Source organism: Sphaerodactylus townsendi, linkage group LG02 (assembly GCF_021028975.2).
Source record: "Sphaerodactylus townsendi isolate TG3544 linkage group LG02, MPM_Stown_v2.3, whole genome shotgun sequence".
Classification (NCBI taxonomy): Eukaryota; Metazoa; Chordata; class Lepidosauria; order Squamata; family Sphaerodactylidae; genus Sphaerodactylus; species Sphaerodactylus townsendi.
Window position 1 is genome coordinate 98786275 of NC_059426.1, and position 15723 is coordinate 98801997.

Genomic DNA, 15723 nt, shown 5'->3' on the forward strand with positions numbered 1-15723 from the left:
ACAAAGGAACGAACTTTATTGATTTGTGTTACCCTAAGGTACAGGGTGCTGGAACTGAGGGTTCTTGACCTCAGTTCCAGTATATATACAGGTAGGGATGGGCGGTCCTTCCCAGTGGCGGGACCGGGTAAAACTGGGGAAACAGAAACTTAACATGCAACAAAGACTTTAGAGAGGGTTGCGACCCTGACAAAAGAAGGGGTTGGATTTCAATACTCAGCTTGCAGATACAAGACTACATTGGTTACATAATATGCTACCTTAGTCTCAGCTGCTCAGAATCAATGTGTAATCACCATAACACATTTTAAAGCAATGACTATAGCAAAATTGACACTAGGAAGCCTCAGATGTACCCACAGAGTTGCACATAGTGACACATTTTATCTTGCAATATTATGTCCCCACCAATGATTATGGTGTCTAGCACTTTGTCTTTGAAAGAGCATCCAGTGGACAAAAATTAATGGGATTCTTTTTTTTTAATAGATTTTTATTGTATAGAGTATTTATACATTTGTTACATTTAGTATTTTTCTTTCATCTATACATTTTTTCCATTTTCGCCCCCCTCCCCCCTTCTTGTTAATTTTTTCATGCAAGCAGCAGGAGGTTCATTCTTCTTATTCTCTTATTCCATGGCTCTTCGTTAAATCCGGCGTCTTCCATCCATTCTTTATACACTGTCCATATCTTCTTAATATCTTCTATTTTTTCTTTCCATAAAATATTTTTTGTCAGTCTTTCGAATATCTCTAGTTGTATTTGTTCCCATACATATTCCAACCATCTGGAAACTGTCCATTTTTTTTAATCTTTCCAGCCCAACGCCAACACTGCGTGTGCTGCTCTGATCATTATTTTATACATTGGTTCTAAACTTCTATTCACTCTAATGTCATCTATTATCCCCACAATTAGTAATTCTTTATTTACTTCAATCTTTACTTTGACCAATATTTCTACATATTTTAAAATATTTTCCCAAATTTTTTTTACCATTTTACATTCTATCCACATATGTGTATAATATGATTAATGGGATTCTTTAATGGGCATGTTATGCTGAATATTTTAAGGCTTATCACATAATTTACGTTTCTAATCTTAAACTTTTGGGAATGTGACAGATAAAATATAAACTCTTAGTTGCTAAACTTAACATTTGGTAAAATTGTGAGTTTTGATGATTTTTGAATTATGCAACAATTGGCTAAAGTGGTAGACAAAGGAGCAATTTCTTTTCTTATATTAAAGAAGAGCCATGGTTGTCGAGAAGAACCATGGTTGTCATTTCCCAACTCTTTGGCTCCATTTCATGTTATTTTACAATGCTGGGATGCAGAAACTACATGGAAGAGGTGGGACCACAGAAGAAAAAACTTCACTAGTATGGAATGGAGTCACAGCAGCCATGCCATTTCCATAATATATGAATCATTCAAAAGAGACAGGACTAGAGGGGGGGAAGCTTGTTCTAACCAAAGTTAAGCACACTTAAGCCTTGTTGATTTCATTGGAAAAGTTAAGAAGGTATCTAACTCTCTTCAGTATGAATGAGTACATGCAACCCTATTTAATTTTGACTGAATCATACTGAGTAGTTATTGTTTTTTAAGAGCCAAACTACACGTGGTTGTAATGATTTGTTTCTAAGAAGCAGCCATGAAGGGCCTTGTTTGCACTGGGGGCTGTGGTGCTGAAAAAGCAGGGATTTAACCTATTCCTCACAAAATTTCTCTGATTGGAAACCACCCCCCTTTCCAATAGTATAAAGCTTTGGTAGGCAAAAACAAAAACAGTTATCCATATTGCAAGAGGCCTGTACACTGAGTGGTAAACTGCAGTACAGCAGTCAGCGCTCTGCCCATAGTCTGAGTTTGATCCCAATGGAAGTCAGTTTCAGATAGCCAGCTAAAGGTTGATTCAAGGTTCCATCCTTCTGAGGTCGGTAAAATGAGTATCCAGCTTGCTGGGGGTAAATGTGTAGATAACTGAGGAAAGTAATGGCAAACCGCCTTATTTATTTACTTTATTTATACTTCATACTTTATTTATACTTCCATACTTTATATTTTATTTATATTTCCATAATGGGGACCTACAACAGCTTACATCATCATCATCATCATCATCATCATCATCATCATCATCATCATCATCTTCTTCTACTTCTTCTTCTTCTTCTTCTTCTTCTTCTTCTTCTTCTTCTTCTTCTTCTTCTTCTTCTTCTTCTTCTTCTTCTTCTTCTTCATTTTAACCTTACAGCCACCCTGTGATGTAGGTTAAACTGAAAGTGTGTGACTTCCATGGCATAGTGGGGATTTGAACCTCCAAGATACTAGTATGACACTCTAACCACCGTACAACTCTGGCTGGCTGTGGTCTTCTACTTACAGCATCCTGAGATCAGGGTATTTTTGATCATGGAAGTTATACAGGAAGAATTAAAGTCCCTTTCCCACACACCACATCCCCAATCCAGACTGGACTCTTGCAGCTGCTTTTTCAAGTCTTGGGACTCCAGCAACACATGTAGTTTGGCCCTTATATTAAGCAGTGTTTGAAAAACCATATGTCTGATTCACTTTTAATACAAGCAAGGCTTCTCTGTGTTTCAAAGAAACAAACTCAGTTTTCATCTTATTTGGCTGTGTAAAGATCAAAGTAAGGGAAAAGGCTAAAGAAATAAATTCATTTTACTGTCTGCAGACACAGCCACATTTTCATGGTTTGAAAAACTGCAGACACTTCTGTCAGACTTTAAATGTAACACTCTTGCTTCATTATTTATAATAGCTGGTATTTCACTCACACGAATTACAATTTAGTGCCATCTGAAACAGTTCTTTTTTAAAAGAGAAATTTCAAAAATTGTATGTCTTGGGAAAAGTAGGAACAGTAGGACCTTTCAGAAGCATAAAAAAGTGTACGGTTCTAAATAAAAGACAGAAATTAAAATGATTTATTATGTTAATAATAAGGTTCTGAACACTGGTACTTTTTTCTTTCTTGCACAATGAAGATAATCTGGACTTTATAAGTTATGTTGTTGAGACAGATATGTAGTTCATATATTTAATACATGTAGAGGTATAGTTCATTTACTATGTTTGTTATCAGGACCCAATCACCAAGTTTAAAAAGATGACCTCTCAAATGGACTCTCTTAAAGCTCCTAGTATAGGTTCAGACATTGTTTGTTGTAAACATGCAGGTAGTTTCACATGGGAAGGTACCTCTGTGCAGTGGTGGGATCCAAAAATTTTAGTAACAGGTTCCCATGGTGGCGGGATTCAAACAGTGGTGTAGCGCCAATGGGGCTGGGCGGGGCATGACAGGGGCGTGGCCAAGCATTCCGGGGGCGGGGCATTAATCATTTCTCTGTTACTGTAAAAAACTCTTACTGTAAAAAAAAAGTTCCTAATTTCCAGCTGGTATCTTTCTGTCCATAATTTAAACTCATTATAGCAAGTCCTATCGTCTACTGCCAACAGAAACAACTACTTCTCCTCTAATTGACTGCCTGTCAAATACTTAATACTTTCAAATACCTAATTTTGTTTCTAGAAATCAAAAGAAGGATACTTTCCTTAAACAAGAAATGTTACCATATTTCTAAAACATGTTTTTAAAACAGCCCAACAGGGAGAATTATCCCGTTTTCTACCTTCGCTAACCAGCCACGTAGGAAACAACAGGACTTTATGATTTTTGGACCTAATGGAATTTCTAACGGAAAAGCAGACCCAATTAGTAACCCCCTTTCAGCACACACAAATAATTAGTAACCCACTCTCGGGAACTGGTGAGAACCTGCTGGATCCCACCTCTGCCTCTGCGGATATGAAATGTGCTAACACTTAACACTAAAGGTAATGTGTTCCTACAGTTTGCATGGAATTTCGTCTGTGAAATATCTAGGGAAAATGGAGACATATCTAGGGAAAATGGAGCCTGGGACATAATTTGAATTTTCCAATCCCCTCCATTTTCTCTAGATACAGTGGAGTGTGGGGGGAGAGAAATCTCATGGAGGAGTGCCCAGGTCTACTGCTGGGCAGGCAGCAAGGGGGCCAGATCTAATGCTTGGGAAGGCTGGAAGGGGGCCAGGTCTACTGCTGGGCAGGCCGGAAGGGGTTGAGTCAGCGTTCTGGCATGGGCTCTGGCTCCGGAGGGTCAGTGCCCTCCCTCAACCTGTGGCGCCCACCTTAAAGGGAGAATCTGGGGTCCCCAGTTTAAACACCATTGAAAGTGATGCTGCTTGGAAGTGGATTCTCCCCCCCCCCCAAAAAAACAGCATCACTTTCAATGTTTAAACTGGGAACCCCAGAATCTCCCTTCAAGGTGGATTTAAAAGAAGAATCTGGGGCCCCTAGTTTAAACACCATTGAAAGTGATGCTGGAATCCACCCCCAAACAGCATCACTTTCAATGGTGTTTAAAGTAGGGAACCCAGATTCTCCTTTTAAATCCACCTTAAAGGGAGAATCTGGGGTCCCCAGTTTAAACAAAATTGAAAGTGATGCTGTTTTGGGGTGGATTCTCCCTCACCCTGAAACAGCATCACTTTCAATGTTTAAATTGGTGACCTCAGATTCTGCCTTTAAATCCATGCCGAAGGGGGTCAATTTAAAAGGAGAATCTGGGGAAATTTGGAGGGTACCTGCTGTCGGGGGTGCAATTGTTAAACTAGCAGCCTCGAACTTTCAGGGTATCTTTAGGAGACTCTCCTGATGGTACTACCCAGGTTTGATGAAGTTTGGTTCAGGAGGTCCAAAGTTATGGACCCTCAAAGGTGTAGCCCCCATCTCCTATTAGTTCCTATTGGTAACAATGTGGGATGGGGGCATCCCCTTTTGCAACAGTAATGGCATGGAGCATCTATTCTTGCTGACCATCAGTTAGTCTTCAAGAGACAGGTAAATCATTTAAAAGCACATTAGCATTCTCAAAGATCAGTGAATGTTCTAACACAAAATAGGCAGTAGTGGGATTCAGCAGGTTTGCACCACTTCGACAGAACCAGTTATTAAAATGGTGCTTGTAAGCAAACAGTTGTTAAATTATTTAAATCCCACCACTGGAACCGGTTGTTAAATTATTTGAATCCCACCACTGAAAATAGGTATGTGTAATTACTTCCTTTCAAATAGACAAAATAACTGAACAGTTCCATATGTTTCAAAGACATGTTTTGTAGGTTGCCACACCAACAATTAGACACTGATTTCATTCTCTTCCACTAAGATAAGATTCCCTACCGCCATTCCTAGAAAACTGAGAGGCCTCTATTCTTCAGGTAGAATCAATAGCATGAATTGTGTTTAAAGACATACACAGTCATTAACTTAACCATATGCCTTGTTTAGTTATGTGTACATTACACTGATCTGGGCTGGAATTACTTCCAAGAAGCTGCATTAAAGACTGATAGTATTGTAACACTAATCACAATGGAAGCAAACATAGGCCCTTTCTGCACGGGCCAAAAACGACTGCCTGGGGGCGGTAAAAACGCCGCCCCCAGGCCGCCGTTCGCACAGGACCTGACTGCGCTCCCCCTCCCCCAGGGCAGCGTCAGGCCGCCCTAAACAACAACCCTTTAAAGGGTTGTTGTTGAGGGGAAAGCGTCTTCCCGGCGGCGCGGTGCGAACCACGCCGCCGGGAACACGCTGTTTCTCCTTCCCTTTCCCATGTACCTCTCGTGTCGCCGTCCTGCTGGCCTCATAAGTCCCTCCCTCGCTGTCCTCCGACCCCTGGAGGTCTGGGAGGGGCAGCGTGGGCGGGGCTGAGGAGGCCAGCAGGACGGCGACATGAGAGGTACACATGGGAAAGGGAAGTGGAGAAGAGGCAGCTCCCATGCCCGGAGTCAGCCTGTCGCCTGCCCGGCCTCTCCAGAGGCCGTCCGCATGCCTGCATGCGAACGGCCTCCGCCTCCACGCCGGCGGAATTCCTGCCGGCGTGGAGGCGCCCTTACGGCCGTGCGGAAACGGCCTGAGTTATTTTAACCAACAAAAAACTGTTGCTGGTCCTTAAGGACTGGCATGTTTGTAATGATCACAGTGGAAGCAAACTGGCTTATTTGACAAAAAGCTCTTGCTAGGTAGGCCTCTCAGTCCTCTCAGTGGTGTCAAAGAAGAACATCTTCAGAATGCTGTGATTAAAAAAAAATGCCAAAAAAGAAGGATTTCAACATTTTCCCTTTATTTAACAATTTGTAAGTCAATATCATGCTTGTAGTATTTAATAACTCCTTCTATTTATAATTAAATAGAAAATCTTTGTTTTCAACAAGTTTACTACCACATGCTTTTGCTATTGTCTAGAATAAATCATTTTATGAAACAAAAGCTAGCAAAAGTATAGAGGTAACACAATTACTGGTATGCTGGAATAACAATCTGTTTTTACTGTTTAAGCCTGAAATTCTAGTATTCTTACTTGTTCATAATTCTCACAAAAAATATGCTTAGGACTGATGTACGTAAGGAAATTTCATTCAAATCCCTTCCTGGCAAACTGATCCCAAAAAAGGTGCAAGATACAGAAGTAAACTTCTTCAGTCCTATTGATCAAACAAAGCATTGCTGTCCAAATGACTTTCTGAAGTTTCCTGAAGTCTTCAGACACATGAGCCATAAATATATTCACAACTAATTTTTTATCTGAGAAAGTTTGCTTAGAATTGCAGCCCATACTAGTTAAGTGTGCTGACTGAAGGAAGCTGCAGAAGATCCATTCTTGAAAAAAAATTATCCAACAATAGCAAACCAATATAGTGGTTAACATTTGCTAATATTCAGGATGCAAAGGAAAGAGGAGGTTTCTCATTGCCAAATTTAAAACTTTATTTAGAAGCTACCTTATTGGTACGGATAAGGGAATGGGTGATGTTAAAGAATAGCAAAATCTTGGATCTGGAAAACTGTGATAAAAGATTTGGATGGCATGGATAGGATGGGGGGGAATTAATAGGAGGGGGAGAATTAAAACATACCATTAAAAAGTAAAAAATAGTAAGGCTACATCATCTGCAATTAAAGATAGATAATGGAATACAAAACAGTTCTTAAATATTAGAATACTTAATAATCCAGATTTTAACACTGTACATACACATGTATGTACTGCATACAATTTACAATGCGTATTATTTTTAAGAAACAAACAATAGGAAACTTAGCTGAATAAATATCACCTTGGAAAGCAAAGTCGTAAGTCCCTGTTAGAAAGTGAATATGCCATGGATCCTCTGTGTTGCATCTTTTGAAAAATCAGGCAAGATTCCCCATATATATTATGCACTCATCAACAGTGTCTATCTAATGCAATTGTGAGACAGGAGAATAGGCCTAAAATTGTATTTGATATTAAAGAATAAGGGATTTATAAAACCAGAGATTCAAGAGGGTTTTCTCTCTACACCAGCTGGTCATGCAGGCAAGAAAAGATCATATCACTAAGAAAGATCATGTTTCTAAGTGCTAAAGACGTGACAGAAGTCATATGTAATCGACCTTTTAGGCCTACCCAAATAGATAAGATGGCCTACGTGAATAAATGCAGAAATGAAGAGATCAAAGGCTAGAATAGAGATGAATCTGATCAGATAATTGAAAATGTGTTTTTCTATAGTTTAATGAACACTGAAATGATAGCGTGTGTATACATATATACATACACATAACATGTATTCTACTAGGATCACATATTATAATTGTATAATCATTTTTAACCTTTTAAAATGAACTCTGGAATGTATGTGAAATCTTTTAACCCTGAAGAGGGATCTTTCTGAGCATGACCCATCTTTAGGAATGTTGGGAACTGGTTATCTCGAATAAAACCAGAAAAACGGGAATTTAGTTAATTGCCTGCCTATGAGAGGTACAAACAAGCCAAAGAGCAGAGGAAAATTCCAGCTTTGTGTAAGGAATGGTCAGACAAGTTAATCTGATTTTAAGGAAGAAAGCATATGTGAGAGAAAAATGATTATACAGCATACGTATGCAGGTATGACTATGAATTATGACATATGTATTCTTCATACCTATAAAAGATGAAGGTCTTTGTCTGGTTGGGTGTAACTCTCCTAGAGAGACCAACCTATGAGAGATATCTATTCTACACAGTAAAAACATATTCTTCTGTCTAAAGCCTGATTCTTGGGTATTCTTTTCTATATCAGCCTCTCTAAACGTAACTGAGCAGGGCTAGATATGGGTTCTGGTCCAACACTATCATTGGGGACATGATTTTAATTTAATAAGAAACTCAGCTGACTAAAACTTTTGTGAAGACTAGGGTGGGGTTTACTAAGAAACCAAAGTGATAGGCTTTACTTGAATAATATTAGACTAAGGCAAATCAGGAAGGTCTGAAACATTTTTCAGTGAAGAAGAGATGTCTCACACTGGATAATTTTTATGAGAAAACTCACATAGGCATATTCCGCATGGGCCAAAAACAGCGGTGTGAAAATGGTGTGAAAATGGTGTAAAAGGATTTAGAACAGTTTAAAAGGGTTTACACCGTTTTCACACCGTTTTCACACCGCTGTTTTTGGCCCATGCGGAATCCGCCATAGAGAAGGTTGCAAATCTCCATTCTAAAAGTATGTCAAGAGGTGTGTTTTATATTTAAGTCAGACCAACTGACTTAAAAAATGAAAAAATATATAATAAAAAATAAAGGGAGAGTCAGGCTTCTGTATTCTTAACAAGTGATCATATCATGTTTCAGAAGGACAAAATAGAACCATGCAAGAAAAATTTGTTTTGGTCCTGTGAGTTAGCTTCTTATACATGGAAATGCAAAACATCTTATTGTCTTAATGGTTCAGCTGACTTTTAAAAAAAGATTTAACACCTGAAACTTTTATATTGCAGTGTCAAAAGAATTAAATCACCAAGGAGCTATAATATAGTCCTACTTGTGGACCAGTAAAAAAGGGAAAGTACTAGAAATACAGGGAGCTAGAATGAACTATGTGTTTATTACACTGGGGGCAGGGAATGAAGGATATAAACTGAAAGTTTGAACTTTGTTGTGAAGAGATGTGAGGGATGAAGAGGCTGGATTTCAGAAAGGCCAAGAGTGCATGCAAAGTAAGCAAGAATTACCAGAAGTATGTAGTATATTTTATGGGACTTTCAGAAGATGAATATGAGCAGTCTATAGTGTTTGGGCAGATTTTTTTAAATTTAGAGGGTATCTTCTATTCCACAGGAAATAGTTCTGTGGCATGTAATGCATATATCTGTTTCCAAAGACTGCAGTTCTGTAGAATTAGTCAGAGACTTAGGCCATTTCCGCACGGCCCATAAGCTTGACGGCCTGCAGAGGCGGATAAGCGCCGCCCCCCAGGCACTATTACACGAAGCGCGCTGCTGCAGCGCGGCAGTGGCGACCTGAATAAGCTTTTCCACTCCCCCCCAGGGGTGGTGTCAGGCGGCCATAAACAACAACCCTTTAAAGGGTTGTTGTTGGGGAAGAAGATGTCTTCCCGGCAGTGCGGTGCGAACAGCGCCGCCGGGAAGACGCTATCGCCCTCCTCCGTTCTACTCCGCGATGTCCTCGAAATTAGGTGATGCGATCTGCTAGCCGTCGGGGCCCGCCCACACTGTCCTCCGACCTCCAGGGGTGGGAGGCAGCGTCGAAGCGAGGCTCAAGCGGCTCCAGCTGGCGACGGCAGCGGACAGCGTTAATAGAACGGAAGGAAAGCAGCGGTTTAAACTCCGTCTTGAACGCCCGCCTCTCCTGCGGCTGACCTCCCGGCAGCCTGCTTTCGCACGCTTGCGATGCTGTGAACAGACTTACGCCCGCTCCAGCACTCTTGGCGTGGGAAACAAGGAGGCCGTGCGGAAACGGCCTTAACTTGACTACTCTAGTGCAGTTACAAAAGGCAAGAGCTGATGTTACTGGGAAGCACCTTTGATAATGATAGGTGATGATGCAGACAGAAAGGGGAGACATATGTGGGAAAAGCTACTCCAATATTACAATATTACTCCAACTCCTCGCTCTTTCTGGTTCAAGTAGCTACAAGGTTAAACAGGGAGACAGGTTATCAGGGCATTCCAAGGAAGGAAATACTATGATTTCCTTTGGTTACTTCGCCTGCCCTGCCCTTTCTTCAAGTTTCTGAATCTCCTTTACCCCTGCTGTTGTAGAATGCCCACCAAGTCCATTGGAAGTCTAAACATTTTGAATCATACTATTTACCAAAACATGAATGTCTGACATTCCTGATGCCAAACAAAAAACAGCAGTTCTATCACCTTCTCTTGGAGCTACCGTGTTTCCCCAAAAATAAGACAGGGTCTTATATTTTTACACCAAAAGATGCATTAGGGCTTATTTTCGGGGTAGGACTTATTTTTGGGGTAGGACTTATTTTCGGAGAAATACGGTACCTTCTCAATTCATTAAGGCGGGCTCTCGGTAACCCGTTGCTTCCCCGTCACGTTTGACACAAGCTGCATCCTCATTGGCAGGGAGCACAGGGCATTGTCCTTGATTTCTGATCTGTAATTACCGGTAGGGCTTATTTTTTGGAGGAGTGCTTATATTTTAAACATCCTCCAAAAATCCCGAAAAATCATGATAGGGCTTGTTTTTAGGGTAGGGCTTATTTTCAGGGAAATACAGTAGTATAACATGTACAATTACACTTTATTCATAAAGGTTCCCTGGAAATCTCTTGCTTCTCTTTATCAAAGAACACAAAACTGGCTGTTAAGTATGGGGTAAGATTGCCAGCATGGGGTACTGGTCAAGAACTATAGACTCTAATCTAGAAAATTGGGTTTGATTCCCCATTCCTTCAAAAAAGTTATACTGGATGATCTTGGGCCTGTCATAGTTCTCTCAGAACTCTCTCAGCCCACACAGAGGTAGGCAATAGAAAACAACCTCTGAAATCTGTTGCCTTGAAAACCCCAAAACCCTAAAGGAGCAGCAGTAGTGTAGTGGCTAAGAGAAGGTGCATTCTCATCTGGAGGAACCAGGTTTGATTCCCTGCTCTGCCACTTGAGCTGTGGAGCCTTATCTGGGGAATTCAGATAATTCAGATTAGCCTGCTGGGTGACCTTGGACTAGTTACAGTTCTTCTGAGCTCTCTCAACCCCACCCACCTCACAGGGTGTTTGTTGCGAGGGGGGAAGGGAAAGGAGATTGTAAGCCCCTTTGAATATCATACAGGAGAGAAAGGGGGATATAAATCCAAACTCTTCTTCCTCTTCTTCTTCTTATGGAATATCATGTCAGCTGTGACCTGACTGCGCACACATGCATGAGCGTACACGCATACACACAATTGTTACAACCTTTCTGTTTAATTTCTGTTCCTTATTTCTAAGCACTGGAAAACTGACACTCCATGTAATTAAACAAACATTATTTTAGAATTCTTCAGACTGTTATTATTAGACAGCTCAAGCACCAACAGAACTCTACACTGTGGCCACACCAACAACTATGTAACATCCCTTACTTTTCAAATTCAGATCTGGCAATCCTAGCTTAAAGAATGTGGCTGACAGTACGAATTGTTGGCAGTTCAGTGGGGATCTCTCCCACATGGTGAAAAAGTTAAAACTGGGAGAGAGCCATGCTAGACTCAACAGTAGCTTCCAGTTATACTAAATCCCTCTGCAGCATGTTAAATAATTACTGCAGAAAGAAGGAGTGGAAAGAATGGGAAGAGGTTGGGGCAAATTTGATAGTTTTTTTGTGGGAGGCCTAATAGCTGCAAGAAGCTTCTTAGCTTTAAAAAAGCCTCTCAATTTTAAAAAGCCAATAATACAAATCCATACTTGAAATGACAGACTGCTTGATTTCTTCTGAGTAATATTACAGTCGGCAAAACACAATGTATATGGGTGACTTCCACACCAGGGGGATATTCTGTAGCAGTCAAATTCTGATGTGATTCTTGCAACAGAGATTCCATACAGTCCAAGGTAATCTGTTTTGTCTTCACTATTAGCTGTGGTTTCTCTTTCAAAGCTGGCAAGCAGTAAAGCCCATCCCCCACTCTCTTCTCACGTGACACTCAGGATTCACATCCACCCTGTTATTTTTATTTTGATGAACATGGGTAACACTGAATAGAAATAATTCTTTTTAATTTTTTTAAAGCCACATATTTGCAGAAACTGGTGTCAATTCCCTCCCCACTCCCTAAAAGGCAGTCTGAGCAGTAAGTTATTCTCTCTCTCTTTCTAACATGAGCATGAATAACACTGGACAGGAATAATGCAATACCCTTATAGCTTTAAAAAAACCTCCTCCTCCAACTACTTTCTTTCCTCTGTCTAAAAAACCAGTGATTCTCTTCTGTTAACTTTTACTGGGAACTAAATCCTTGCCATTATAAAAAGATAAATACAGTCATCAACTTGCACTTCACAGAAGTCCTTTAGTGAATTGTTTCCCTTTCAGACAGTACAAGATGCTGCTCCTGCCAGATAACATCTTGCCTAGGAAACATAATTTTTAAAGATTTAAAATAAAGTATTTTTTTTTGGGGGGGGGGGGAGAGGAATAGGCTGTTAATAGTCTGTAGACATATAGAGAATGACATCATGTGCAAATATGAAAAAAAAATGCTTCTGTTGGGTAGCTGAAATGTGGAAAACCCTTGGAGTGGAAGCAGCTATGGTTCTACTTATATTAGGGGTGTGGTATGTGAGGTTAGAAGTGCTATATACATTATTACTAATAATGTCACAAATGTTTGTAATATTGGGGCATCTTACATATATTCAACAAAGTTCTACAAATCTGAGATGGGAAAGGAACAAAGAACAATGTTCAAAAACTGCAAGCAATTCACTCTCTGATGACCTCAGTCACTTATTTTCTAGGATACTGAGAAAGTTAACACACTGATCACAAACCAGCAGAGTAAAATCAATGGGTTAATGTTGCTGGCTTGTGAACAGTAAGGTTTCTAAAACTTGAGTAAGGAAAATGCTACATACATTATTATATCATCACAATAAATAAAACTTTTGATACCACAAATTAGCTAAACAGGAATACATTTGGCTATGGGAATATGCACTCTTTAAAAATCTGCTGGTAAACCATTCTTTGTTTTTATACCTTCACTTGGGACAGGTACATCAAAATTACCTGCTTCCTAGTTTATTTGTGGGGGTAAACACAATGAAACAGTGTTACCATCCTTTCCCCCACAGGCATATCGTGCCTTATATGGGAGGAGAAAATCCAGCAAGTAAAGCTTTTACTGGCGTGGTGATGAAGCAGTAAGGGAAAGTCACATGTTGAATTCCTGCTTGTTAGAAAGGTGGCAGATACAGGAGGCAGAACATTTTGGTCGTATTTATCACTGGCAAAAGTGGTACCCATCATGAGGTACCACAAGTACTTTAGTTTGTCTTTTAATAATCCTCCCAAAGCTATCCCGAGCCAAACTACTGCCTCTCTGCTGAGTGGGTCTTCCACACGTGATAAAAAACTGTGGATCAAATACTGTGACTCAGTATTTCAAAGTGCTACACATGGATGATTATATTATTGACAAAAAACAATTTATAATAGTAACAATAGTTATAAAGTTGCAACATTAAGTGCAATCCTATGCATGGTGACATTGCCTAAAATCCACAGACATCAATGGTTGAAGACTGAAGAAAGTCTCCATTAGATTGTAAGTATACGAGTTAGATCCATTGATTAAAAACCTTTTGATAGATTGATGCCCATGATGAATCCTCAAAAAGTTTATTTTCTTAAATTGTTAATTATTTTTAATGGAAGTTCTTAAACATTAACGGGATGTCAGCGCCATCGGAGAAGCATTACTCATTTAACACAGGAGGGAATGCCTCTTCTGAGATGGCGCCTGTTGTGACTCACAAGCGCGTAATTTAAAAAACATAAGAAGAAAAGCTCCCCCCCCCCGCCCGCCTGCAGAACAGCTGGTGTAAGTTATTTGAAAACTTCTGCTAATGCAACAAATAGACGAAATCCCTGCAGTACTGCAACCGCATTGGCAAGAACAGGAAGAATAGCTTGGAGAAGACGAGTCGCTTCTCTCCCCCGTCACCAGGGGCGCACTGCGGAGCTACACGTGGCGGGGGGCGGTCAGGCAAGCGCGGTCAGGCGACAGGTCGCTCAGCCTTTGAGGTACTCGGCCTTGAGGCGGCTAAGGCGCGTGCCGTGGCTGCGGATAGTGAGCGCGAGGAGCTCGTACTTGTCCCGGAGGCCCGCCGAGACGGCCAGGGTCTCCTTGAGGAGAGCGCGTGTGTGCACCAGCATCCCCAGGAAGTCGTCGTTGAGGCGGCTCTCCTCGCGGTTCTCGTGCTCCTGCCCTTGCCGGAACTTAGTCTCCAGTTCTCCCAGGGCCTTGTCCGAGTTGCCGTAGGCGTCGCCGATCTGCGTCGATTCCCGGCGCAGGTACTTGCCGTAGCTCTCCTCGCCGTCAAGGTCGTAGGAGATGCTCTTGCGGATGCCGTCCAGCACCCTTGCCGCGTCCTCCACCTGCCTGCCCAGGAGGGTGAATTCCTCCCTCAGGGTCAGGCTGGGCGCCGGCGGCTGGAAGGGCATCCACTGCTGCGCGTCCCCGCCCGCCGAGCAGCGCAGCCGGTCGCTCACCCTGAAGAGTAGCTGGCACTTCTCCGGGTCGTCGTTCTCCTCGTAGTCGCCGTCGGGCACGAAATAGTGGTGCAGCGTCCCGTTGGACATCTCCGGGTATAGGGGGCCGTCGAAGTAGCCGCGGCACAGGCTGGCCCAGCAGCTCAGCAGCCACACCAAGTTCAGCCTTAGCGGCATTCCGATGGCAGCAGCCCCGGCAGGGCGCAGAGGCAGATGAGACGGAGAGGAGCCTTTGCCTCTCCCCCTCCCGAAGGAGGCAGATCAAGCCCTCTGGCCGGAGGGGCGCTTTGTACCGGGTTCCATGGGGACTGGTGGGGAGGCTCTGCCAAACTCCCTGAAATGGAGAACTCTCTCTCCCTTGACAGAGCTCTCTGGCACCGGCTCACTCTCTCATTTGCAGAGTAGCTAAGAGGGAGTTGCTTCTGATTTATTTCTCTGTGGCTTCTCCCAACCACCTCTACTTCTTTTTTCCTTCCACCCTTTTCTCTCTTCCAAGTTATTGCAAGCAAAACGGGGGAGAAATAGAGAGCCAGGTTTCAACTAGACTTGAGCGAAGCTGCTGCAACCTTTTCCTACTACTACTCCCACTACATATGGATTGTCGGTAATAGGGGAGTTTGGTTTTTGGCCCTAAGATCGAGCTGGCTGCTGGCTTGCTCTCTAGTCTCAAATTACACCACTGGTCCCATCGTTTATGCAAAAGTCCAAATACCAAGTTTGGAAAGAAGCCTTACGTCCACACAGTGTCATTATTAAAGCTACAGTATCATCTCTTTGGGACCAAGCAGTTTCACAAAGTCAGGTGGAAAAAAAAACGCCAAAGCTGAGGTTTATTGGAAGGGGGCGGGGGAGGAGGAATCCCAGCTGATTTTTAAACTAGGCAAAATTCTTGCTATGGTTTGGAGAGAAATGTCCACAGAATTTCCTGAAGAAATTCTAAGGGATCCCAGGAAATGTATATCAAAAGCAGACATCTGCAGAAACAGCAAGATTTAGTGTGTATGTGCTAAGGTTAGAAGCTGGGTAACTGTCTCATCAATTTCTTTTTTTCTTTAAAAAAGGTATGAAAATATTTTTTTATTGATTTGTCTTTTT

The 15723-nt window shown here is 41.7% G+C and overlaps 1 protein-coding gene across 1 annotated transcript; it reads right to left on the reverse strand.

Annotated features, from left to right (window-relative positions):
- Positions 1–11320: 11320 nt before the first annotated feature.
- On the reverse strand, positions 11321–15326 carry FIBIN (fin bud initiation factor homolog). Its single transcript, XM_048486846.1, has one exon. The coding sequence runs from the start codon at positions 14803–14805 to the stop codon at positions 14149–14151; it is 657 nt and encodes a 218-aa protein (XP_048342803.1). The 5' UTR covers positions 14806–15326; the 3' UTR covers positions 11321–14148.
- Positions 15327–15723: the final 397 nt, after the last annotated feature.